Source organism: Pogoniulus pusillus, chromosome 14, assembly GCF_015220805.1.
Source record: "Pogoniulus pusillus isolate bPogPus1 chromosome 14, bPogPus1.pri, whole genome shotgun sequence".
Lineage (NCBI taxonomy): Eukaryota > Metazoa > Chordata > Aves > Piciformes > Lybiidae > Pogoniulus > Pogoniulus pusillus.
The window spans coordinates 20713043-20738351 of record NC_087277.1 but is presented as its reverse complement, the minus strand read 5'-3'; the positions used below and the strand labels follow the sequence as shown (position 1 = coordinate 20738351).

Genomic DNA, 25309 nt, shown 5'->3' with positions numbered 1-25309 from the left:
GGTGCGGGCTGCATGGGCACACACATGGCAGCACAAACTGAAAGGACCTTTGTGTGCTGGACACTGCCAGGGCTGTAGGGAAACCAATGGAGCTGGGGCAGTATCCCAAAAATCCATCCAGCTCTGGGATCTAGGATGGAATCTGGAATGGGGTCCTAGAAACCCACACAGCTCCAGGCTCCTGGATGGATCCCAGAAACCTGCCTGGGTCGGGGACCTAGAATGGGATGCCAGAAACATGCACAGCTCTAGGATCCAGAATAGGATCCCTGAAATCCACTCATCTCCAGGATCTGAGCTGGGACCCTAGAAACCTGCACAGATCGAGGATCAGGGAAGGGATCCCAAAAACCTGCAAGGCTCCAGGATCAGGGATAAGAGCCCAGAAATCCACCCAGCTCTGTAATCTGGATGGGATCCAGACTGAGATCCCAGAATCCTGCACAGCTTTGGATCTGGGATGGGATCCCAGACTCCTGCTTCTCTCCCCACTCCTCTCCAGGCTCCAAGACGGGATCCCAAAACCCCACCCAGCTCCAGGGGCTGGTCCCGCGGGACTCTTCCGGCTGCTCCCTTCTAGTGCCTGCTGGCTGGTGCCCAGCTCCCTCCACCCCATGCCACCCCCAGCCCAGTGCCAAGCCAGCCCCTGGCAGCTGAAGGAGCCACCTCGCTGCCCACTGCAAGGTCCCGGCCTGGTGCTGAGGGGCGCCAGGCAGTAGCGGGGGTACCAGGGCGTGCTGCGATGCTGGTACCGGGCCGGTGGGACAGTGGCAGTACTGGGATGGTGGCATGATGCTAGTACTGGGTGATGTGGCACCGCTGGTACTGGGGACGGTGGAGAGATGCCGGTGCCAGCGCGGCGGACAGCCGGGCACTGACGGCTGGGCGACGGCCGGGAGCAGACAAAGCCCCCCCGGCGCCTCCGCCCACTGCTCTCGGGAGACCCCTCGGGAGCCTCACCCAGCAGCCGCGCCCCCGCCAGCGGCCCCTTTGTGTGGGGCAGGACCCCCTCCAGTTCCTTTTGTGTGGGGCAGGACCCTCACCCCGCAGGGCCTCTCGCCGCCGTGCCAGGCCCCCCCTAGCTCTGCACCCCCCAGACCTCCGAGTCCCTCCTGCATCGGGGGCAGGGTCTGCGGGGGTTGTCCCTGAGCTCCGGTCCTGAGGGCGTCGAGGGGGGACACTCTGAAACATCTCCCCAGCCAGACCGAGGACCCCCACCGCACCCCCAAAGACGCTGGGAGCTGTGGGGCTCTGACCCCTCTGTGTCCCCCTATGCCCCTCTTTGTGCCCCCTCTGTGCCCGCAGCTCCCCACTGCAGCTCTGGCTGTGGGGCTGGAATTGGGGTGGGGGACTCAGGGCACCTCGGAGAGCGCAGACCCGGAGCCGGGGGGTGCTGAGGGGCGGCGGGGCCGATACGGGCAGCAGAGGGGCCAGCAAGTGCCGATGCCGAGAGGAGCAGCAGGTGCCGGCGCCGGGAGCGGTTAGCAGGGGCCGGTACCGCGAGGGTCAGCAGGTGCCGCTGCCGCTGCCTGCGAGGGGGGTCGGGGCGGAGGGAGCGGCCCCGCTCCCCTCCCCCCGGCCGGGATGGCTGCGGGTCCCGTGGGGTTTCCCCGGTAACGAGCGGGGGGTGAAGGCGGTGGCGGCGAGGTGGGGGGGGGGGGGCGGTAGGGTCAGCCCCGAGCCGGGGCCGCGCTGGGGCCGAGCCGGGGCCGCCCGGTGCCCCCGGCAGCAGCACAAAGGCGGCTGCAGCGGCACCAACACCGGGCACGGGCAGCGATCCCCCTGCTCTTCCCCTTACCGGGCCGGGCCGGGCCCCTCCCAGACCAGCTCCGAGCCCCCGGCCCGGCCCCGGCCCCGGCCCCAGGGACGCTCGGTTCTGCCGGGGGGTAAGTACTGGGGGGAGCGGGCCCGGGCGCAAGTACTGGGGGGGCACCGTGGGGAGCGGCCGGGGATGCAGTGGGGCGAGGGGCGCGGGGTCTCCACAATCCCACCCGACACACACACACACACACACACACACACACACACACTGCCCGGTCGGGGGCCCCGTGGGAACCGGCGTGACTCCCCATATGTGAGCTCGGTGTGACCCCCACCCGTGGGAACCGGTGCGACTCCACTCCACCCGTGGGAGCCAGTAGGTTCCCGCAGGCCCCCCAGGATGGGGGCTGTGAGCAGGGGAAGTCCGAGGGGTGAGTGGGGTCTGGAGGTTGGGGGGGATCCGGCTGCAGTCAGCGTGGGGGGTTGGGTGCTTCCATAGGTGGGGGTCACACCGATTCCCACGGGTGAGGGGTGCCACGGCGGGGCCACAAGCAGGGTGCAGTGAGGAGTGATCTGGGGAGAACCCGAGGGGGTGCTGCCAAGATGGGGGGGGTGCTGCCGGGCCGGCAGTGGGTGCTCCCAGGGGAACAGTGGGTGCTCCTGGTGGTAAGTGATGCCAGGCTGACAGCGGGTGCACCCCCGTGGGTGCGTGCGGGATCCCTGGCAGATGGATGCTCCCAGACGGGCAGTGGACGCTCCCCACGGCGTGCCCCCGCTGCCCGCAGCCCCGGCCCCCGGCACAGATGGTCCCTTTCTGCCGCCGCCGCCGCCTTAATCTAACGGCACAAAGCGGCGCGGCGGCGTCTGCCCGTCTGCTGCGGCCCCAGCGATGCCCCTGCCACCCCCCACCATCAGCACTGCCACCTAGACTCCCGCCGTGGGGCAGGGACCCGCGTCCTGCATGGTGCCAGCTCCGGAGCGGCACCGTGGAGTCCTCTGGGTGATGCCAGCACTTTGTGCCTTGCCATCACCAGGTGCCCAGTTCTTGGCAGCCCGCGGCTGGGGGCCCTGGGACCTCCCCAACACCTGCGTGGGGATTTGGGCACTGCCCGTGCAGGTGCCCCTGGGCACAAGACGGAGGCCCGGTGTGGGCATCCCTGCGGTGAGTCCAGTGCCACAGGGCAGCGCCTGGGCCCCTGTGACACAGGACCTCCTGGCTTGTTGCAGGCCGGGATCCGAGGCGGGGTGCGGCGCTGGCAGCCTCGCCTGTGCCATGGGGAACTCGGTGAGCAGGCCCAGCTGCCTGGGCGAGCGGAGCCAGCGCCACGAGGAGCTGCTCCGGGAGCCGGACACCGCTGGGCAGCCGCTGGGCAGCGCCGTCGAGGCCTGGCCAGCGCTACCGGAGAAGCTGCCGGTGGAGAACGGCTGGAGCCCACTGCCCGGTGCCAGGCAGTGCCGGGCTGGCAGCCCCGTGCTGCGGCGCAGCCGATCGGAGGTGTCGGTGCAGAACGGGAGCGCAGCTGGCGTGCCGGTGCCGGGGCAGGTGGTGGGGGCGACTTGGACCCCTCCCCGGACCAGTGGCCCCCGTGGCGCCTGGCCCTGGCAGCCCCTCACCACACGGGAGGTGACCGAGGTGACGGAGGTGACGGAGACCATCGTGACCGAGATCGTGGAGGTGACTCAGTACCCGGTGGGCGAGCGCGGCGGCGAGGCCCTGGTCACCCGCACCGTCACCGTCACCACCGAGCACGTGGCCAGCGGCCACGCCGGGCACAGCGACACCAGCGAGGTGACTGCAGGGCAGGGACCCTCGCCACGAGTATGCTGGGTGGGACCTGGCGGGGGTGCTCTGCCATCATGGTGCTAGCCAGGTGCCAGCGCCAGCGTGGTGCCAGTATGGTACCTGTATAGTGCCGGCACAATGGAAATGTAGTGCCAGCATAGCTGTTCCCACCACTGGGTCTCTGCCATTGTCCTCCTCAGGTGGTGCTGGCACAGGACCGTGAGCTTCCAGCACCCTCTTGGGGTCCAGCTGGGTGCCAGAGTAGGAGATGTGGTCCTGGCACAGCCCTGCCATGGGGTGAACTGGGTTCAGGTCCCTTCGTCCCTGACATTGCCAACTGGTCAGGGCACAGTGGGCACAGCAGCTACATGGCTGCTCCACAGCTGCTCCCCCCACTCAGACAGGCAGCTCAGCCAGGTCTCTCCACAGGTATCCACACAGGTTGTGCCTGTGCCAGAGGAGGTACTGGGCACTGATCGAGGCCAGGACTCAGTGGAGCAGCTGCTGGCCTGGGTGGCAGACATGGAGGAGCTGGTGGGCAACCAGAAGCCAGCCTCAGCTGAGGTGAAGGTGGCCAAGGCCCAGCTAGAGGAGCAGAAGGTCAGGACATCTCAGCTGGCACAGCCCACCCGTGCTGGGCATTTTAGGACTGGGGGTACCAGGACTATGCCAGGGTGGTGTGGGAGGGAGAGGTTCCTTGGCACAACTCCTTTCCCACTGCCCACAGCTCCTGAAGCGGCTGCTGGAGGAGCGGAGGCCACGCATGGAGTTGTTCCTGCAGGACAGAGATGTGCCAGCAGCACATGGCCCTGGCACAGTGGTGCCAGAGGGCAGCAGCAGCCTCTCTGGCCTCAGGGAGAGGTGGCACAAGCTGAAGGAGGAGGCTGAAGCCAGGTGGGTCAGGGCTGAGACCACCGTCATTGGGGGTGGCACTGCTTTGGCATGAGGCTGTGGGGTATCAGGGTGGGCACTGGCCCTTTGATGGGAGCTCACCAGAGCCCCACTGGAGCTGGAGCAGCACGGCTCAGTGCCCTGCATGGTCATGCCAGTTGGCAGAATGTTGCAGGGGATGGGAAGGTAGTGGGTCACAAAGTGAGCTTGGGGCTGGCACAGCCTGGCAGAGGATGTGCCCAGAGCCCATACTGGGATGTAGTTGGACCCTCAGCTCGGGACACTTTGTGGAGCTCCTGGCGCTGCCAGGGCTGGTTGGGGGTGCTGCCAGGGTGGAGACTGTGCCCAGAGCTGCTGGCGCAGGGAGTGGGACTTTGCCAGCCATGGCCCTGCCCAGCTCACCCAACCCTGGCACAGGTATGGCCACCTGGAGAGAATCCTGCCAGCAGCCCAGGCCTTCCAGGAGACAGTGGACTCCTTCCAGGAGTGGCTGGCATCCACCGAGCGGCAGCTGGCACAGCTCTGGCGTGCCAATGGCTGCCTCAGCCGCCTGCAGGATGCTCACCAGCAAACCCAGGTGGGACGCCGGGTGGGCATGAGCACATAGGGTGGCACAGGGTGTCTGAGTGGGTCACAGCAGAGTGGGGGAGGCAGGAGTGGGGCCACTGGGAGGGCTAAGGGTGGTGGTGGGGATGGGGGCACCCATGGGTGCACTCTTGGCCAGATGCTGTGTGAGGAGATCCGCGGGCGGCTGGGGGAGCTGGATGGTGCCCTGGAGAGCGGCCAGCAGGTGCTGGAGATGGTGACAGGTGAGTGGCACTGTCTGGGGACCACGGGGCAGGGAGGGGAGGGGAGTGATATAGTGTGCTGAGTGTACCAACACCCGGGACACCCTTGGCATCGAGTGGCATTGGGGTTCTCTGGGGGCACTGCAGGAGCTTGGTGTAGTGTGGCAGGGGGCTAGAGCAGGTCCAGAGGAGGGCAACAGAGCTGGGAGGGCTCTGCAGAAGGAGGAGAAGGCTGTGGAGAAGTTGTGAGGAGCAGCTGAGGGCTCTGGGGGTGTGGAGCCTGCAGCAAAGGAGGCTGAGGGGAGACCTTCTGGTGGTCTGCAAGTGCCTGAGAGGAGGCTGGAGCCAGGTGGGGCTGAGATCTCCTGTGCCAAGCACTGGGTCAAGAGGAAGCAGCCTCAAGTTTCCCCAGGAGAGGTTCAGGTCGGTCATGAGGAACAATTTGTGCCCCCTGAGGCTTGTGCAGTCTGGCCCAGGCTGCCCAGGGCAGTGGTGGAGTGCCCATGCCTGGAGGGGTGTGCAAGCCATGGAGCTGTGGTGCTGAGGGCCATGGCTTGGTGGCACCCTGGCACTACTGGGGCACTGCTTGGACTCCATGAGCTTGGAGGCCTCTTCCACCCCAACACCATTTCATGTGATGCAGCCCATGGCATCGTGGTTGGATGGGCAGCAGCCCACGGGATGGAGAGGGGCTGTGAGTGATGTAGTAGGCATCAGAGACATGGTGGGATGGGCACTGGCAGCCAGGGAGTTGAATTCTGTCTCTGTTGGGGATGAGGGTCCAGAGCTGTGTCCAGGGGCGGGTTGTGGGGACAGGATTGGTGCCGTGGTGACACAGTGGGCACAGGGGAGGAGGCGCAGCTGGCACAGGAGAAGATGGAGGCTCTGCGGATGCGGTACCTGATCGCTGGGCAGAGCAGTGCCGACGCTGAGCAGCGGCTGCGCCAGGCCCTGGAGGCCTCCTCCCGCCTGGGCACTGCCCCCGAGGAGCTGGCACTCTGGCTGGGTCGCATGGAGACTGAGCTGGGCAGCTGGGACCGTGAGCACGAGGCCCCAGTCAGCGACAGCGACAGGGAGAAGGTGAGAGACAGGGGCACCTGGGCACCGTCACCCCCTGCCCGGGGCTGCATCCAGGAGGACTTGTCTGAGTGGCACTCGCTGGGTTGTGGTTGGAGGTGCCACAATAACGGGCAGTGGGTTCACCAGAAGGGTCCATGACCTGATGGGGGCACCCCTGTGCCATGATACCCGACAGTGGCTGTGCCGGGAGGGTTTATGTCCCAGTGATGCCACCTCAGTGCCATGATAACAGGCACTGGGTGCACCAGGGGCGTTGGTGTTGTGGTGATGCCAACCTGGTTCCCACAGCTGACAGCTGCCCCACACCACAGTTCCAGCAGGTCCTGGAGGCTCAGCTCTGCCACTCAGCCGCACTTGGGCAGCGGCTGGAAGACATCAGCCAGGTGCAGCTGGATGCCAGTGCTCTCTGTGCCCAGCTTGCTGACCAGAAGGTGAGTCTGGAGCCCTGCCCACGGCTGGGGTCACCTTCTGGAACCCAAAAAGATGCCCAGAGCTCCCTGGGGATACCAGTGCTGGGTCTCTGCTCTGTTGGACTCCTTCAGTGATCCCCGAGTAGGAGGTGCTAGAGTTGCTGCATGATCCTGTACCCAGCACCCTGTCTCCAATACCCTGTGCCCAACACCCTCTGCCCTGCACCCAACACTCTGCACCCAGAGCTCTGTACTCAACACCCTGTGCCCACCTCTTGCCCGCAGCTGCTCTCAGCTGAGGTTCTGCAGCACCAGGTGCTGGTCGAGCGCCTGCTGGGGGTCTCAGAGCCACTGCTGCTTGCCTGCCCCGAGCCTCTGCGCCAGCACCTGCAGGTGAGCTGCGCCCATGGGTGCCAGGCAGGGACCTGCCATGCCTGTGCCATCTCTACTGACCTATATCTCCATCCGTGGGCAGCCGTCTGTGCGGGCGCTGCAGGAGCGCGTGGAGCAGCTGTGCCAGCGCAGTGCTGCCAGTGCCCTGCAGCTGGAGCAGGCCCAGCACCTGCTGGCACAGTTCAGCGAGGCACTGGATGAGCTCTGGCCCTGGCTGGAGGAGACGCGGGATGTGGGCACGCAGCTGGCACCCAGCACCAGCGGCTACGACGCCTTTCGGGAGCAGCAGGCACTGCTGCAGGTCAGGGCATGGGCACCACAATGTTGGGGGTGTGGTGGTGGCAGGAACCTGCTGATGGGCAAAGCTGGGACATTGGGGAGGCAGAGGTGGTGGCAAGGACATGGTGGTGGTGGGCATGTGGAAATGGTGGGGAGGTGGTGGTGGCAGGGACATGGGGAAGGTGAAGGCAAAGGCAGGGACACTGTGCCGACCCTCAGTGTGCCAGCACAGCATGCCAACTGCATCAGGACAGAAGTGGCACTGCCATGGGGACCATTGGGTTGCCAGGGCAGCACCAGGGAACCCATCTTGTCCCCACACATGGCCCATGTGCCCACCTGTGCCCACAGTGCCTGCGGGAGGCCATTGCCGAGCACCGGCCAGTGATGGGGAAGCTGCAGCACGTGGTGGCACAGCTGGCAGAGCTGAGCCCCGAGCAGGTGGCCCCGTTCCAGCAGCGGTGCCAGGAGGCAGAGGAGCAGTATGGGCATCTTCGTGGGCGTGTGGGCCAGGCAGCTGCCGTGCTGGACGATGCTCTGCCACGCTACAGCCAGGTATGGCCTGGCACTGGCACAGCAGTGGTTGGTTGGCACGCCCTGGGCTTCCACTGACCATGGGCACCATTCACCCACAGCTAACGGAACGCATGGACCTGCTGCTGGAGAGCCTGGAGCGGCTGCAGAGCCGCCTGCAGTGCCAGTCCAGTGCCCGTGGCGATGCTGCCCATCTGCGGGAGCAGCTACGCGAGAACAGCCTGGCACTGGGCGAGCTGGAGAAGCTGGGGGTGGCACTGGACACTGTACAGGCACAGGGCAGTGAGCTGCTGGCCACCATGCAGGTGGCCAATGCCGAGGCTGCGGCCAAAGGTACTGGTGTGGCACAGCATAGAGGGGCAGGCCTGGCCTGGCAGAGCATCCTGGGCATCCTGGCAGGATCACGCCCCTTCTTCAGGCCATGTCAGGGTGCTGAGTGCCAAGCTGGATGCCAGGCTGAACCATGTCCCACTCATTCTCACAGGGATCCAGGAACGGGCGGCGCAGCTGAGGGCACAGTGGGACTGTCTGCAGGGCAGGTGCCAGGAGCAGGAGCTGCGGCTGCAGGAGCTGCTGGCATTGGCAGAGCGGTTCTGGCATGGCCTGGCAGAGCTGGCACTGACCCTCAGTGACACCCAGCAGCTGGTTCTGGGGCTGGAGGAGGCTGGTGGTGAGCCTGAGACCATCCGTGCCCAGCTCCGCACCATGCAGGTACAGCCATGATCAGGCTCACTGGGCAGTGCCAGGGTGTGGACAGTGCCAGGGCATTGGCAGCCCTGTGGTATGGGCAGCCTCATGACACATGCAGTGCCATAATACAGGCAGTGCCACAGCATGGACAACCTCTTGAGAAAGGCAGTGTCATGGCATGGGCAGCCCCACAGCATGGGCAGTGCCATGGTAAGGGCAGTGCCAGACACCATGGTGCCCACAGGCACTGCGGGAGGAGATCGAGGCCCTGCAAGGTGAGCTGGACACGCTGGGCACCCTGGGTGTGGAGCTGATGGCATCATGCGGGGACCCCGACAAACCTGACGTCACCAAGAGCCTGGACGAGGTGAGTGCCAGCAGGCATGGGCACAGCACAGGGTGAGGGGGGGAAGGTGGCTGTGCCAGGCTCATGTCCCAGCAGAAGGGACTGTAGCTCTGCCAGGCCTTGCTCCCTGCACCACTGCCCATGATCCCCTGCACCCCTGGCAGCACTCTCTGGCTCCTGCACACTGCTGGTGCCCACCTACCTCACTCACTGTCCTGCGTGGTGCTACCGACCCCTGTGCCCAGTGCTCCTGAACTCACCATGCTCAGCCCTGTCCTTGGTGCTGCTGACCCTGTGCCCTGACTCTGATGCCACTGTCCCCTGTATCTAACCCCCATAACCTGTGCCCAATCCTGTGCCCTGTGCCACTGATCCCCATGCTCTGACCCCATGCCCGGTGCTCTGACCCCGTGCCCTGACCCCGTGCCCGGCCGCAGCTCTACTCCTCCTGGCACAGCCTGAACAAGGCCTGGACTGAGCGCTTTGCCCGCCTCGAGGAGCAGCTCCAGGCCGCTGTCACCTACCAGGACACCATGCAGGTGGGCACTGGGGGTGCCAGGGAAGACACAGAAGGACACAACACTCACAGAGTGGCATAACTCCCCATTGTCATCCTCCTGTCCTGGCTCTGGAGACTGAGAGGGTGCTGTAGGCATAGCTGTGGGCAGGAGTGGGCAGTGGGGCTGGCAGTGGGCATTGGACTGGCAGGGCAGGGAGGCAGTTGGATAGGGGAACAGTGGAACTTGCAGTGGGCACTGGCCTAGCAGCAGGCAATGAGGTAAGGAGGTGGGGGGCATGGGGCTGACAGGGCACAGGCTGGTGAGGCAGTGGGACAGGAGGCTGGAGGCAGTGTGGTACTGTGGGTGGCAGGGCTAGGGGGTAGAGGAGAGGCACAGGGGCACTGGGGGTGGGCACTGGGTGGGCAGTGACACCAGTATCCTGTGCCAGCATGACACCCGCAAGCCCCTCAGTGGGGCTGGGGCACCTTCCTGTCCTCAGCACCCAATGGTGGGTCCAAGCTCTAGTCCTGGCCATGGCGCTGCTGGGTGCCCCCAGAGCACTGCCATCCTGGAAGGGCCGCTGTGCCTGGCACCTAGGGACTGGGTGGGGCAGGGTGGGCAGAGGGCTGAGCCCACCGTGTCCACGGTGCCTGTGCTCTGCAGAGGCTGCTGGAGTGGCTGGAAGCAGGTGAGCTGCGTGTGGCAGATGAGTTCCTGGTTGGAGGGGACCTGGACATGGTGCAGCAGCAGCTGGCAGAACTCAAGGTGAGCATAGGCTGGGCACAGACCCAGGGCACAACGGGGAAGCATGTGGGCCAAGTCCTCCTCAGGGTGGCTGAGTCCTGCCCCTGAGGTGCCTGGAGTGGGCACAGCTCCCCACGAGGAGGAGCTCTGGGACTAGGCACCCATGCCAAGCTGTGCCATGCAAACCATGCAGTGCATGTCAGACTTAGCTCTGCCATGCTGTGCCATGCCATGGCTACCCAAATCAGACCCAGCTGTACCATGCCATGCCAAACCAATCAATATGTGCTGGACCTAGTTTTACCATGCCATGCCAAGTGAGACCCAGGTTTGCCATGTTGTTCTGTGCCATGCTGTGTCATGCCATGCCCACTGGCACAGCAGACCCCGTCCCGTGAGCGGGGCTGGGTGGGGTTCTCCTCTCACCAGTTGCCCACAGGAGTTCAAGCGGGAGCTATACCAGTGCAAGGTGGACGTGGAGAGCCTGCGGCACCAGGCGGGCACAGCTGGCACTGGGCAGGGGGACTCCCCTTCCCCCCTGGGTGACTTTCGGCGGCGCTGGGACCGGCTGGAAGAGGAGGTGGTCAGCAGGCAGGTACGGGGCCTGGGCACTGCTGCTCTAGGCATGGGGTGGCACCCGAGCTGCCAACCAGGTCTGCCACTGGCATGGGGCAGCAGCCATGGCAGGGGGTGTGGGGTGCCATATGTGGGTGCTGGGTGGGTGCATGGGGTGCCATATGTGGATGCTGGGTGGGTATATAGGGTGCCATATGAGAGTGCTGGCTGTGCAGGGTGCACATAGTGCCAGATGGGTGCGTGGTGCAGGATGGGTGCTGGGTCAGTGCCACATGGGCACTGAGCTACCAGAGCTTCCACCTACTGATGCCCACTCTCCCACCTGCGTGGGCAGCACCAGCTGGAGGCAGCACTGCTGGGCCTGGGCCAGTTCCAGCACCAGCTGGAGGAGCTCCTGCGCTGGCTGGGGCACACCGGGGAGCAGCTGCGGGGCCCGACCCTGCTGAGCCTGGACCTGCAGAGCTGCGAGATCGAGCTGGCCAAGCACAGGGTGAGCTGCTGGCGGGGGCAGGGATCTCTGGGGGGCACTCACTGCAGCCCCCCTGCTCCAGCAGGGTCATCCACAGCCGGTGCCCAGCATCCCAGTGCCCAGCTGCCTGTGCCAGCTCTCCAGACAAGGAGACTCCACAGCCTCTCTGCACAGCCTGCTCCAGGGCTTGCAACACTCCAAACCAAGAGGCTGCTCCTGAGGGAACCTCCTGGCTCCCAGTCTGTGCCTGGTGCCCCTTGGCCTGTCCCTGGGCACCAGTGGGAAGAGTCTGGCCCCAGCCTCTTGCCTCATACCCTCCAGATGTAGAGAAGATCCCCTCTGAGTCCTCTCCTGCCCAGGCTAAGCAGCCCCAGGCCCCTCAGCCTTCCCTGCTCAGAGACTTCTCAGCAGCTTCCCAGCCTGCCCTGGGCTCTCTGCAGCAGCTCCCAGGCTGTGCTGAAGTGTGGAGCCAGCACTGGCCCCAGCTCTGCAGCTGTGGCCTGAGCAGGGCAGAGCAGAGGGGCAGGAGAGCCTCCCTTGGCCTGCTGGCCACACTCTGCTGAGTGTCCCCTGGGGACTTTCTTGGCCACCCTGCTGGCTCATGGTGCCCTTGTTCCCCCCCAGCACTCCCAGTTCCTTCCCAGCAGCTCCCTGCCTCCTCTGGGCTGAGGCAGGAGGTTGTCGCCCTAACCCTTACCCTCCCCAGGGTCAGGACCCTGCCCTCTGCCTGGCTGAACCTCAGGAGGTTCCCATGTCCCACCTTTCCAGCCTGGAGGGCATGACAGGGTCCTGCTGTGCCCCATCCCACAGGAGGTCTCAGTCCTGGTCCTGCTGCAGGAAGTTTCCTGGCACCCTCCTGGCATCGTGCTTGAGGGGATTGTGAGCAGGTGGGGCAGGCCGTGACTGGGGCAGGCACGGGAATGCGTCCCCTCCCCGGTGACACCATGGAAGGAATGAGGTGGCCCCGCCTTGCCCAGCGCCACAGCCCCTTGCCCAGGCATGCTGGTGCCGCAGACAAACTGCTGCGGCGTGCCAGCGGCATCTCTGGGGGTGGCACTGGCAGCCTCCATGTCCCTTCCCGGCAACTTCCCTGCCGCGGATTGCAAAGCTGGTGCCATGCACCAGTCCTGTGCCATTGTGGGGACAAGAGCCAGAGTGCTGGTGTTGTCACCAGAGATCTCCAGTGCCATGCCTGGGAAAGGAGCCAGAGGGCTGGTGACACTGGGTTGTTTCCAGTGCCATGCTGGGGACCGCTGGCACTGGGGCATCTCCAGTGCCATACCAATAACAAGATCCAGGAGGGTGCCACTGCTGGGACGTGCCTTGTGCCACACTGAGGACAAGAGGCAGGGTGCTGGCAGTTGGATATCCCTGGTGCTGTTGTCCCTGGCACAATGCTGCCAGGTCCCTGTCCCCACGGGGCTGCCAGTGCCATAATGCGAATCGCCTTGGCACGGGCAGCAGAGGCATCGCAAGGCTTTGGGCTCAGCTCAGGTCATGCTGAGTGCCCAGTGCCAGACGTGCCCATGCCCATGCCCAGGTGCTGCGGAACGACGTGCTGTGCCATGCGCACACGGTGCAGGCGGTGAGCGAGGCCGGGCAGGGGCTGCTGCTGGGCGGCCTGGGCGATGGCGAGGAGGGGCTGCGGAAGGGACTGCAGCAGCTGCGCCAGCGCTGGGACCTGGTGCTCAGCCAGACCGAGAGCCGCCAGCTGGAGCTGGAGAATAACCTCAGCCAGGTACGGGCATAGCGCGGGCACCATGGGGTTGCCGGGGTGCTGAGCCAGCCATGGCACCAAGCCCACTACAGTGCCACTAGAGCACTGAGCCCATCGTGGTGCCACCGTGGCACTGAGCCCACTGTGATGCCACTGGAGCACTGAGACAGCCATGGCACTGAATCCACCATGGCATTCAGCCCACCCTGGTGCTGAGATCACTTGTGTTGAGCCAGCCATGGCACTGAGCCCACTGCGGCGCTGAGCCAACTGTGGTGCCACCATGGCACTGAGCTGAGCCCCTGTGGTGTCTCTAGGTGCAGGACATCACGCTGGAGATGACAGAGCTGCTGCAGTGGCTGGAGCAGGTGGAGCTGCAGCTCTTCTTTTCCAAGCCAGTGTGGGGCCACCCAGACACCACCAAAGAGACACTCACCGCACACCTGGTAAGCACCCTGGTGTCCCCAAGGGTCCCTTTGTGCCCCAAAGCCGCCACTTTCTGCACCCAGGTGCCAGGAGCTTCCTGTGCCCTCTCCCAGACCATTCCTGTGCCACTCCAGATCCCTTGAGACAGAGCAGGAGCCCTGTGTGGCCTCATGCCACCCCATCCCAATTCTCCTCTTAATTGCACTGTGCCACTGTAGCACTGAGCTCACCATGGTGCCGCCATGGTTCTGAACTCATCGTGATGTCACCATAGCACTGAGCCCACCATGGTGCCACCATAGCTCTGAACCCACTGTGGTGCCTCCATAGCACTGAGCCCACTGTGGTGCTGAGCCAACCACACTGCTTAGCCCACCACGGTGCCTCCATCCTACCCCACGCCATCCCCATGTCCCTGTGCCTGTATGACGGTGCTGGTGCCATGGCAGGAGCTGTGCCGGGTGCTGGAGTCCAAGCAGGACTGGTACGGGGAGGTGCGGGCACGGCTGCGGCGCCTGCTGGCCTCTGGCTGCCCCAGCAGGTCCTGTGGCACCCAGCACCGCCTGCGCGTCCTGGAGACCAAGTGGGACAGTGTGCAGGAGCAGGCTCGCCTCAGGAAGGTGCGTGGGGGGGCTGGGCTGGGGGTCCCTCACCAGGAGGTGGCCCACCAGGGTCTGCAGGAGCCAGCTGGGTCAGGGGGACCCAGAGGGATGAGGAGCAAAGCCCAAGGGGCCTGGGGAGAGTGTCACTGTGGAGAGGAGCCCAATGGCTCCAGCTGAGGGCTTACTCCCAGCTCTGCCCCCAGGGCTTCTGGGGCATCTTCTCCCAAGGGACAATGATAGGATGAGAGGAAGTGGCCTCAAGTTGCCCCAGGAGAGGTTGAGGCTGTCCATGAGGAATAATTTGTGTCCCTTGAGGCTTGTGCAGGCCTGGCCCAGGCTGCCCAGGGCAGTGGTGAAGTGCCCATCCCTAGAGGGGTTTGCAAGTCTTGGAGCTGTGGTGCTGAGGGCCATGGGTTGGTGGTGCCCTGGCACTGCTGGTTGGTCTCCATGAGCTTGGACTCCAAGTGCTTGGTGATCTCTTCCAACCCAAATGGCTTTATGATGAGGCCACCTCTGTGCCACCCCCAGGAGCAGCTGGCTGAGGGGCTGACAGTCACCACCGAGTTCCATGGCACCGCGCAGGAGCTGCTGCGTTGGGTGGCTCACGCCGAGGAGCTCCTGGGCTCCCCTTCCCCACCCAGCTTCGTCCTTGACACCGTCACGGAGCAGATCCAGGAGCACAAGGCAAGTGTGGGATGTGCCAAGGGCGTGCCACCTTCCCAACAACCACCCAGCTGTGCCCACACCCAGTACCGGGGTGACTCCTGGCCTGGATCAGCCCCAGTGAGGCCTGGGTGAGGATGGTTCCTCTGGCCAAGCATTGAGGCTTGTGCAGGCCTGGCCCAGGCTGCTCAGGACAGTGGTGGAGTCCCCATCCCCAGAGGGGTTTGCAAGCCATGCAGCTGTGGTGCTGAGGGCCATGGGTTGGTAGTGCCCTGGCAGAGCTGGTTGGCCTCCATGAGCTTGGAGGCCTCATCCAACCCAACCCATCCATGGTTCTCTGGCTCCATGGCACTGGGCTCTCCCTGGTGAGGTCCTGTGTGGCACCAGTGCCAGAATCTTCCCAGAGCTGCTGGTGGAACATTTTCCCCGGGGTGGTTGTGGGGCGAGTCAGCTCCACACAGGCTGTGCTGGGATTCTCCTGCTCCACCCTGGTGCCATCACCACATACCCAGCGGTGCCCACTCCCTACAGGCGCTGCTGAAGGAGGCAAGTGCCCATGGGGAGCAGCTGGCAGGGCTGGAAGCCGTGGCTGCCCGCCTGAGGGACTTCAGCAGGAGGCAGGATGGAGCTGTCATCCAGAACCTGCTGCTGAGTGCCAGGGAGCGGCTGGGCAAGGTGCTGCAGCGGGCAGCTGAGCGTGGGGCACAGCTGGAGGACGCCCGCAAGCATGCCAAGCAGGTACCAGGGATGCAGTGCCAGGGATGTGATGCCAGAGATGTAGGTCCTTCTGGGGCTGCACAGGTCCAGCATAGGGACCACAGGTGATGCCACAGTGGTGCCAAGGCCATGTAGATCTTTTGGGTGCCTGCTGTGGCTCCTCGACCAGGTTGCCTTGGTCACTCCTGTTCCTGTGCTGGACACAAGAAGTTTCCCCCTGGGGCTCTGCACTGGACAGAAGAATCTCCCCAGGCCCTGTGCTGGGCACAAGGACCTCCCCAGACCCTGCCCCTCTGTTCCAGTTCAGCGAGTCCCGGCGGCTGCTCCTGGACTGGATGGAGGAGGTGGAGCAGAGCCTGGAGGTGCCGCAGGATGCAGGCATGAGCCAGGAGGAGGTCAAGAGCCAACTGGCTGAGCACAAGGTGGGCTTCCAGGAGGGGGTCAGGGACCAGCTGACTGGGCACAAGGTGGGCTTCCAGGAGGTCAAGGGCCAGCTGGCTGCACCAAGGTGGGGGTCAGGAGGACATCAGGGTCCAACTGGCCCAGCACAAGGTAGGGGCCAGAGGGTCCAACTGGCCCAGCAGAATGTGCAGATCAGGAGAACATAAAGGGCCAGGAGAGGAGGTCAAGGTCCAGCAGAACCAGCACAAGGTGGAGGCCAGGAGAAGGTTGCCATCTCCTGGTGGGATGGCAGTGCCCCAGTGCTGAGGGGCTGTAGATGGCAGGGGTTGCAGATGCCAGAGAAGGGGTGCAGGTGCCAGTGCCTAGGGTGGGTGCAGGTCTCAGCTGTGCCCTCTCTGCAGGCATTCCAAAAGGTTCTGCGTGCCAAGCGCCCGGTGCTGGAGGCCACGCTGCGAAGCGGGCGGGCACTGCGGGAGCGGGCACGGTGCCAGCAGGACCTGCAGCCGCTGGAGGAGCTGCTGGGGGAGCTGAAGCAGCGATGGGATGGGCTCTGTGCCCGCGCTGCTGAGAGGTGACACTGGGACAGGGATGGGATGGGAATGAGGGTGAGGATGGGGATGGGATGGGAAGGAGAGAGGGGATGGATGAGGGTAGGATGGAAATGGGATGGAGAGAGGATGGATGGGGGTGGGATGGGAATGGGATGGATGGAGGTGGGATGGGCCAGGCTGGGACCAGGAATGAGGATGAGGATGGAATGGGATAGAATGAGATGGGAATGGGATAGGATGGGATAAGGGTGAAAATGAGGGTGGGACAGGGGTGGGTTGGAACAGGATGGGTTGTGATGGGATGAGGATGAAAATGAGGATGGAATGGGATAACGATAGGATGAGATGGCAATGGATGTGGAAGGCATGAGATGGAGATGCAGATGCTGCTGGGATGGGATAGGGATAGATTGGGATGGGATGAAGATGAAGCTGGGATGGGGTGGAGATGAGATAGGTTGGGACTCTGCCCTGCTTGCCGTGTGGCTCCTGGGCAAGGGCCCTGGCATTGTCCTCCACGGACACCTGCCTGGCACCACCTTCCCCAGCCCCTTGTTGGTCAGTCGGGGTCAGTGCCCAGCCATGGTACTGCCATGGGGTGACTGATGCTGTGCTGTGGCGCTGAGCTGGCACTGCCCGTGCCCCCTGGCAGGCAGCACCAGCTGGAGGAGCAGCTGCTGTTCTCAGGCAGGTTCTCGGAGGCACTGCGGGCACTGCTGGACTGGCTGTGCCACGTTGAGCCCCAGCTCAGCCAGGACACGCCTGTCAGCGGGCACCGCGACCTGGTGGCTGACCTGATGGACAAGCACAAGGTGAGTGTCCCCCCGCCTGTGCCACCCGCTGAGACAGCAGGAGGCTGGGTGGGACCTGTGCCACCCACTGTCCCCAGGTGTTCCAGAAGGAACTGGGCAAGCGGGCAAGCTGCGTGCGGGCACTGAGGCGCTGGCTGCGGGACCTGCCGCGGGGCAGTGCTGGCACTGGCGACTCGCAGTGGCTGCAGCAGCAGGTGGAGGAGCTCAGTGCCCGCTGGGACTTGGTCTGTGCCCTCTCTGTCTGCAAGCAGACCCGGCTGGAGGATGCCCTGCGCCAGGTGGGTGCCATGGGGTAGACACCAACCCAAGGCTTCCCCAGATAGAGAGATCAGAGTCTCAAGCTGGTGCCTCCTTGTGGGGAGATTGTTCAGGGGCCATGAGTAGGCTGTGAGGTGCTTTTTGGGGGTGCCCACATGGTGGGTGGCTATGGCATGCCCAGGCAGTAGGTGGTTGCATTGCAGGGTGCTTTGTGGGATGCCAGAGTGGCAAGTGCCCGTGGGTGCCCAGGCAATGGGTGGCTTTGCTGTGGAGTTCTCCATGGGGTGCCCAGACAGTGGGTGGCCATGTCACAAGGTGCTATGGCTGGGTGCCAGGCCAGGTGCCAGGCTGGGTGTGAACTGCTGTAGGTGTGCCCACATACAGGGTGCCTGGGGCAGACTGGCAGCACGTTGCAGGGTGCCCTGCTCTATGAGGTGCTGCTGGGGGTCACGGGCAGAAGTTGCAGGGCTCAGGGTCTGATGGGGGTCTCGGGGCCCATGAGGTGGGCACTGAGCAAGTGCCCTGGTACCCATGCTAGGCAGAGGAGTTCCACAGCCTGGTCCAGTCCTTCCTGGGTCGCCTCTCAGAGTCAGAAAAAAGCCTCAAGTTTGGCGTCTTGCCCGAGGAGGAGGCAGCTGTGCAGGAGTGCCAGGGCCAGCTGCAGGTTGGTGCCAGCCCCCTCCAGCCCCTGTCTCCAGAGTGGCTCCATCCATGCCCTTCGATGTCCCATGTCACTTGGCTCTAGCTAGCCCCTGGCAGGGCATGGGGTGAGCCACCCCAAGATGTGGGCTGTTGGGTCCCATCATGCCAAGTCAAAGGGGCTGGAGCCTCCAGAACCCTGAGGTGTGGAGATTGAGGATGCCAACACTCCATGCCATGCTTGGTGGCTGTGCTCACTGCACTGCATACCCAGCCCAGGTAGAGGCTGGTCCTCATGGTGCCAGGGTGTGCGGTGGGTGTCAGGGACCATGGCCTGGCTGTGCCACTCTCCATGTGCCCCAGGAGCTGCTGAAGTCCCTGCAGTGCCAGGAGCTGGAGCTGGAGTGCATCACCTCGCTGGGGGAGGAGATCCTGGCTACCTGCCACCCTGATTCCATTGTCACCATCAAGTCCTGGGTGACAGTGGCCAAGAGCCGCTTCCAGGAGGTGGGTTGGTGGTGCCAGTGACCCATCTCAGCTCTCCTGCCCACCCTGACCCCATGTCACCCACCGGGAGCCATCACATCAACTGGCTTGCACTCACCCCTGTTCTCTCATCCTGGTGTCACCAGGGCCTCTGTGGTGCCACCCAGATGGTGATGGCTCAGTCCCATGTGGTGCCAGATGCCACTTGGCCCAGGCAGGGTGTCCCTGGAGAGCAACACCTTGGGGATGTCCATCCCAGATCCTGCTGCCAGGGACGCTTCTGGGTGTTGAGGGTTTAGGGGGGAAGCTCCAGGTCCCTGCCCTCCTGGGATGGCTCCAGCAGGTTCAACTGAGCCTTTGCCACGTTGGCACCAAGCCCTAGCCAGCAGCAGCCTGGGATCTGGGATTTCCAGTGTCAGAGATCCCAGATCCTAGAGATCCCAGGGGTCTGGGGTCTCTGGGATTGGATCTGGATCTGCTCCAGGGCCCTCCAGCCCCACTGCCAGGGAAGCTGGCATGGCCATAGGGACACAACCCTGCCCCATGGCAATGTTCCTAATCCCTGTCCCACATCCCTGCCCCACACCCACTAGGGCTGTTGGCAGGAGTCTGTGCCAGCCCCATGGCAGGGCTGACCATGGCTCCCCCTAAGCCCTGATCCCACGGTCAGACAGCAAGGCAGCCAGCCCCATGCCTGCCCAGTGCCCACCCTGTCCCATGCCCCTGGTGCCACCCTTCTGGTGCCATCCTACTGAGGCCCAGTGGTGCTGCAGGTGCTGAGCTGGGCCCAGCAACAGGGCGAGCGGCTGCGGGTGCAGGCGGCAGCACTGGCGGCGCAGCGGGAGGAGGTGGCACGGCTGGCAGAGTGGATGGCATCAGCCGAGGAGGCACTGAGCCTGCGGGACCAGGAGCCGCTGCCCGAGGAGGCTGAAGCGCTGGAGGAGCTCAGTGCCCAGCACACGGTGAGAGGCCCTCACCCAGCTCCCTGACACCTTTCAGGCATGGCACAGCCACAGCTCTAGAGCACCAAGGCCATGGCAGGAGCTGCTGGTGCAGAGCCAAAGTGCCAGAGAAGGGCAAGGGAGCTGGGGAAGGATCTGGAGAAAATGTGAGGAGCAGCTGAGGGCCCTGGGGGTGTGGAGCCTGCAGCAAAGGAGGCTGAGGGGAGAGCTTCTGGCTGCCTGCAAGTGCCTGAGAGGAGGCTGGAGCCAGCTGGGGCTGAGATCTCTTGTGCCAAGCATTGGGTCAAGAGGAATCAGCCTCAAGTTTCCCCAGGAGAGGTTCAGGTTGGCCCTGAGGAACAATTTGTGCCCCTTGAGGCTTGTGCAGGCCTGGCCCGGGCTGCCCAGGGCAGTGGTGGAGTGCCCATGCCTGGAGGGGTTTGCAGGCTGTGGTGCTGAGGGCCATGGGTTGGTGGTGCCCTGGCAGTGCTGGTTGGACTCCATGAGCTTGGAGACCTCATCCAACTCAATGCATTCCATGGGTCCATGGTTCCCTAAAGGAGGGTCCTGTGGAGGGGTCAGCAGAGCTACTTTGATGGTGGCCACACATCCAACTACAACCCCATGCTCAGCAGTGCCAGTAGTCAGGCACCTCTGGGGCCATGCTGGCACTGCCAGTGGGCACTCAGCACTGGTGATCTGCTGCAGGTCTTCATGGAGGAGCTGAACCACAAACAGCCTGAGGTGGAGAAGGTCACCAAGAGCAGCAAGCAGAAACTAGGCTCTGATATGGGCCCCCCAGCCACCCGCCGGCTGCCCTCACGTAAGGCTTCTTTGCCCCGTGCCACGCAGTACTGCAGGATGCCCGTCAGTGCCTTCACTGCCTGTCTTGCTGGCTGCAGGTCGCCGCAGCAGTGGGAAGGCAGTGGGCACACTGGCAGTGCCACTCGGGGGGCTGGAGCCCCAGAGCCCGCTGGTGGCCCAGCTCCTGCAGCGCTGGCAGCAGCTCTGGCTGCTGGCACTGGACCGGCAGTACCGTCTGGAGACAGCCCAGCAGCGGCTGCGTGAGGTACCCAGCCCCTGACACCATGGGGCACCCCAGGGGCACCTCCAGCTCAGCCAGGCCCCTGACTGTGGGACCCCATGGCCCCGGGTGGAACAAGGATGGAGATGATCCCCAGGGTGGGTGAGATGGAGCAGGCAGTGCCCAGGAGCCCTCCTGGACCTGCCCCTCAGTTGGGAGGTCCTGTGGGTGGCACTGGGCACATCCTGGCAGCCACCAGTGTTGAGGTCCTTGAGAGAGCCCAGAGAGGTCAGGAGTGGGGAGAGCTCAGCAGAGTGAGCCCCAGTGTGGGGCAAAGCATGAGGCAGAGTGTGAGCACAGCATGGGGCACAGCATGTGACAGAGTGTAGGACAGAGCATGTGGTGCAGTGTGGGGCTCAACATGGGGCATGGTGTGGGCATGATGTGAGGCACAGTGTAGGGCAGATTTTGGGGCAGAGCACACAGCACACTATGGGCATGATGTGGGGCAGAGCACAGGACAGAGCATGGTTGCCCTGGGTGGCATGAGGTGGGTGCCAGGGGGTTTGGTGCCACTAACCTGAGTCTGTACCCCTTGAGCTGGAGGAGTTTGCCCACTTTGACTTCGGAGCCTGGCGCCAGCGCTACGTGCAATGGATCGGGCGCCGCAAGGCGCGGGCACTGGACGTCTTCCGCGGCATCGACCGGGAGCAGGCCGGGCGTGTCACCCAGCGCCAGTTCATCACCAGCGTCCTCGCCTCCAGTGCGTGCCTGGGCTGGGCTGCTGGGCTGCTGGGCTGGGCACCCCGTGGGGCTTTGGTCTGGTGAATAGGTGTGGGTCAGCATGGCCCAGTGAGGCTCTCCAGGGCATTTGGGGCTCTCCAGAAGGACCTGGCCAGGCTGTCTGGGTGAGCCCAATGGGATGAGGCTGACCAAGGATGGGCTCCCAGCAAGGCTGCAGGCTGGGGGCAGTGGACACTAGGCTGAAGCTCTTGCCCAGGAGGGTGGTGAGAGACTAGAACAGGTTGTCCATAGGAGCTGTGGGCAGCTCATCCTTGGACCCGTTCAAGGCTCCTTGAGCAGCCTGGGCCGGAGGAAGGCATCCGTGCCTGCGGCAGGGGGGATGGAGCTGGATGACCTCGAAGGTGCCAACTCATTGCGTGGCTGCCCTGGCAGAGTTCCCCACCAATGTCCTGGAGATGACGGCGGTGGCTGCCATCTTCGACACCAACGGCGACGGTTTCATCGACTACTGCGAGTTCGTCAGCGCCCTGCACCCCAGCCGCGACCCGCTGCGCCGTGGCGCCGACGCCGACCAGATACAGGACGAGGTAGGGCAGCCCTGCTGCCCGCGGGGCTGGGGCCGGGGGTCCCAGCGCAGCTCTGATCCTGGCCTGCTCTCTCCAGGTCAACAGGCAGGTGGCCCAGTGCAACTGCGCCAAGCGCTTCCAGGTGGAGCAGATCAGTGCCAACAGGTACCGGGTAAGTGCCAGCACACTCCGGCGTTGCCACCACCACAGCTGGCAGCCCCCAGGCTTGCTTCCACAGCTTCCCACGGCCTTATGTCCCATGGGATCACTGGACTCAGACGTCACACTGTGGGCATACCTGGGTGGTGGTTCCTGCTGTGGCCTACATGCCCACCGTCATGCCACAGTTCAGGGAGTTGCAGGAGCTGCAAATGGTGCAGATCCTGCACACAGTGGGCATGGATGGGTGCCAAATGGGCACAGCTGGGTGGGGGTCCCTGCTGAGACCCCAGTTCCTCGGGCCTCACCCTGTGCCCACCTCATGCCTACAATTCAGGGAGCCGCAGCAGCTGCACATGACACAGATCCTGTGCACGGTGGGCATGAATGGGTCCCAGATGGACAGAGCTGGGTGGGGGTCCCTGCTGTGCCCCCCTTCCCCCAGCCTCACCCCGTGCCCACCTGCTGCCCGCAGTTCGGGGAGTCGCAGCAGCTGCGCATGGTGCGCATCCTGCGCAGCACTCTGATGGTGAGGGTCGGCGGCGGCTGGATCGCGCTGGACGAGTTCCTGGTGAAGAACGACCCCTGCAGAGGTGGGTGTGGGGAGCTCGGGGTGCCCACGGGACGCTCTGTGGTGGCAGGAGGCCAGGCAAGCCCCGGTACCGCTGTGCTGTGTGTCCCCGCTGCCCGCGGTGCCATGCAGGTCTGTGGTGCCCACCGGGCTCGCCCGGCTCTTACCAGCTGTGCCTCCGCAGTGAAGGGCAGAACCAACCTGAAGATCAACGAGCGCTACCTGTCTTCCGACGCCTTCGGGGCCACCAAGGGCGCGGGGACCCCCGCGTCCCCCTCCCCCAAAGCGCTGTCCCCCAGCCGCTCCAGCTCCAGCCTCAGCCTCTACAGCAGCGCCTCGGCCCCCAGCAGCCCCCTGGCCCGGAAGGTGAGGCGTGGGGGCACTCCCAGAGCCCGGACCTCCCCTCGAGGTCACCGCGCCTCCGAACCTTCCTCCCCACAGAGGTCACCACCCCCCGTGGGTGCTGACCTCCCTGTCCTCCCCAAGTCGGTGCTGCGGAGGACGCGATCCGGAGACCGCTGCCCTCGCTCCCGGGCGTCCCTGATGCCCGACGGCGCTGAGCTGCCCGGTCCCGCGCCCCAGGAGACCGCCGCCCTGGCACCTTCCGGTGAGGGACCTCCGGGCAGCACCCTGCCCACCCCATGGGGCACGGGGCTGGGGGGGCTGGGGAGCATGGGAGAGCTGGAGGTGGTGTGGTGATGTGGGGCCGGGTTATGTGGGGCAGGGTGAAGGGGGCATGTGGGGCAGGGCACTGGGGCAGCGTGGGGCAGGATGGTGGGGTAGCGTTGGGCAGAATGGAGGGGTGATGTGGGCCACAGTGGTGGGTTGGTGTGGGGAGGGCATGGGAAGCCGTGGGCCAGGGCCGTGGGGCAGTGTGGGGCACAGTGGAGGGTAGATGTGGGGCAGGGCTGTGGGGCAGGGTAGTGGGGGGCTGTGGAGCAGGGCCATGGGGCTGCTCCCAACCCCAGGATCCCTCCAGTCTCAGAGACCCCCCAGCAGCACCCCCTGGCCCTGGCAGAGCCGCCTGAAGAGGCCCCCCCGGAGCACCGCAGCCCCTGCCGCTGACACCCCCCGTGCCCAGTGCCCCACTCAGGATCCTCCCGAGGGCTGGAGGATGGCACAGCTGTGCGCCCTGTGTGCCCCCAGACTGGCACTGCCACCCCCTGCCCCGAGCGGGCACCCACCTGCAAGGGCTGAGCTCTATTCATCACCCACCCACTGAGGCTACTGATGCCACCAAGACTACCAATGTCACCAGGGCTCACCCATCCCACCAGACCTGGCCCTGGCATATATGCAAGTACTCCCTGCCATGCACCAACCCACCCCAAGGCTCTGACTGGCACTACTCTCTGCCCACCCCTCCCTCCCACCCCACCAGGCAGCTCTGGTGGTCTGAGCCTCAATGCCCTCTCCCAGTGCCTGGGCAGCTGCCAGGAGCACTACGCAGATGCAGGGGCAGCCAGGGCACCCAGGTGCCCCTGAGATGGCCACGACTCTTTTCCTGGGCTATTGTGTTGGCCACTGGTGCCCCCTGGCATTTGGCACTGCTTGGAGGGAGTCTCCCATCCTGCCACCCGTGCCACAGTGGGAAGTGGCTGGGCTTGGTACTGGGCACCAGTGCCCCACAGTGGATGCCAAGCCCAATTTCTGGTGCTAACCCTCACCCCCGCCTTCGGGCGCTCAGTGTGTGCCTGGCTACAGCTGCCCCCAACTTGCCCCATCAGGGTTGGGGCAGGCAGGGGGTTGCTCATGCCCATGCCCCATCCCACCTGTGGCACCCACGGGTGGCAGGACTGCACCCCCCCCGCTGACGCATGCTAACGGACTGCAGTAGAGCTGAATGTAACCCTGGCACGGCTGGCACGGCCCCACCAGCCACAATAAAGTGTAGGTTTCTTTTTCTATGAGCAGCTGGGGCTGCTCCGTGCTCTGTCCCCCGTCTCTCTCTCTGTCCCCCTGCCACCCTGTCCCTCCATCCTCCTGCCACCCTGTCCCTCTGCTCACTGTGCTGTCAGGGCCCGGTGCCTCAGGTGGGGGCCATCCTTCCTTAGCATCACCAAAGCTGCTGCACACATAGTGGCTGGGCACGCCTGGGCCTCAGGATGGCATGCAGTGGCTGGGCACGACTGGGTGTGCCCCTGTCTGGGTGCAGCCGGCAGAGCCGTGTGGCGCCGGAGCTGCGGCTGGCAAGCTGGGGGCGTTGCAGCAGGTGCCAGTGGGCACTGTGCCATGTTCCTCCTTTCTGAGGAAGTGTTGCTTGCATCCCTGCTGTGCCCAGCACCTCTGCCCATGGCCCTGAGATGACGCCCATGGGGGTGGGCAGCACTGGGTGATGCCCTGTCCCCATCCACTTCTGCCACCCCACAGCTACAGAGGCATTTGGAATGCCCATGTGGTGCCCACCCAGAGTGATGCTGGGACAGTTTCAGGACAGGTGGGCTGGGGCACGGCTGCAGGTTGGGGTGGCACAGTGGGTCATGGGGCTGGTGCCACCAGTGTGGGACTGGTGCTGCCAGCACATGTTGCACGTTCCTCTGCCTGTGGGAACCTCGGGCTATTGCTACCAGCCTGGGCACACACCTGGCACCACCAGCATTCCTGGCAGCATGCCAGAGCCCCAAGGACTGATTATAAGCTGGGAAGCAAAGCCAACACTTTGCCAAGTGCCAGGACCCTGACATTGTGTCATCAGGGCTGGAGCTGGGGGAAAACTGCCCATTGGGGTGGGCACACAGGGGCCATCGAGACTGGAAACCCTTGGGGAGATGTGGCACAGGGCAGGGA

The 25309-nt window shown here is 64.7% G+C and overlaps 2 protein-coding genes across 2 annotated transcripts in view; both read left to right on the top strand.

The window, feature by feature from the left end:
• PLEC (plectin) overlaps window positions 1–24432 on the top strand; it is a 74563-nt gene extending 50131 nt beyond the window's left edge. The window contains exons 35-72 of the mRNA XM_064154335.1: window positions 1306–1918; window positions 3695–4144; window positions 4272–4438; window positions 4853–5012; window positions 5160–5244; window positions 6071–6303; window positions 6615–6734; window positions 6999–7106; window positions 7189–7407; window positions 7737–7940; window positions 8021–8252; window positions 8404–8630; window positions 8854–8976; window positions 9393–9494; window positions 10119–10220; window positions 10639–10794; window positions 11110–11265; window positions 12785–12982; window positions 13279–13407; window positions 13837–14007; window positions 14518–14673; window positions 15184–15390; window positions 15672–15791; window positions 16173–16342; window positions 16975–17134; window positions 17212–17412; window positions 17931–18056; window positions 18395–18538; window positions 19291–19479; window positions 20167–20281; window positions 20361–20527; window positions 21083–21245; window positions 21659–21813; window positions 21890–21964; window positions 22427–22544; window positions 22707–22888; window positions 23009–23129; window positions 23502–24432. Of these exons, the coding sequence (XP_064010405.1) occupies window positions 1306–1918; window positions 3695–4144; window positions 4272–4438; window positions 4853–5012; window positions 5160–5244; window positions 6071–6303; window positions 6615–6734; window positions 6999–7106; window positions 7189–7407; window positions 7737–7940; window positions 8021–8252; window positions 8404–8630; window positions 8854–8976; window positions 9393–9494; window positions 10119–10220; window positions 10639–10794; window positions 11110–11265; window positions 12785–12982; window positions 13279–13407; window positions 13837–14007; window positions 14518–14673; window positions 15184–15390; window positions 15672–15791; window positions 16173–16342; window positions 16975–17134; window positions 17212–17412; window positions 17931–18056; window positions 18395–18538; window positions 19291–19479; window positions 20167–20281; window positions 20361–20527; window positions 21083–21245; window positions 21659–21813; window positions 21890–21964; window positions 22427–22544; window positions 22707–22888; window positions 23009–23129; window positions 23502–23587 (6610 nt within the window). The 3' untranslated portion in view covers window positions 23588–24432. The remainder of the gene's footprint in view (window positions 1–1305; window positions 1919–3694; window positions 4145–4271; window positions 4439–4852; window positions 5013–5159; window positions 5245–6070; window positions 6304–6614; window positions 6735–6998; window positions 7107–7188; window positions 7408–7736; window positions 7941–8020; window positions 8253–8403; window positions 8631–8853; window positions 8977–9392; window positions 9495–10118; window positions 10221–10638; window positions 10795–11109; window positions 11266–12784; window positions 12983–13278; window positions 13408–13836; window positions 14008–14517; window positions 14674–15183; window positions 15391–15671; window positions 15792–16172; window positions 16343–16974; window positions 17135–17211; window positions 17413–17930; window positions 18057–18394; window positions 18539–19290; window positions 19480–20166; window positions 20282–20360; window positions 20528–21082; window positions 21246–21658; window positions 21814–21889; window positions 21965–22426; window positions 22545–22706; window positions 22889–23008; window positions 23130–23501) is intronic.
• On the top strand, window positions 2273–3745 carry LOC135181379 (uncharacterized). The gene has a single exon (XM_064154502.1). It carries the CDS (start codon window positions 2723–2725, stop codon window positions 3626–3628), a length of 906 nt encoding a protein of 301 aa, XP_064010572.1. The 5' UTR covers window positions 2273–2722; the 3' UTR covers window positions 3629–3745.
• Window positions 24433–25309: the final 877 nt, after the last annotated feature.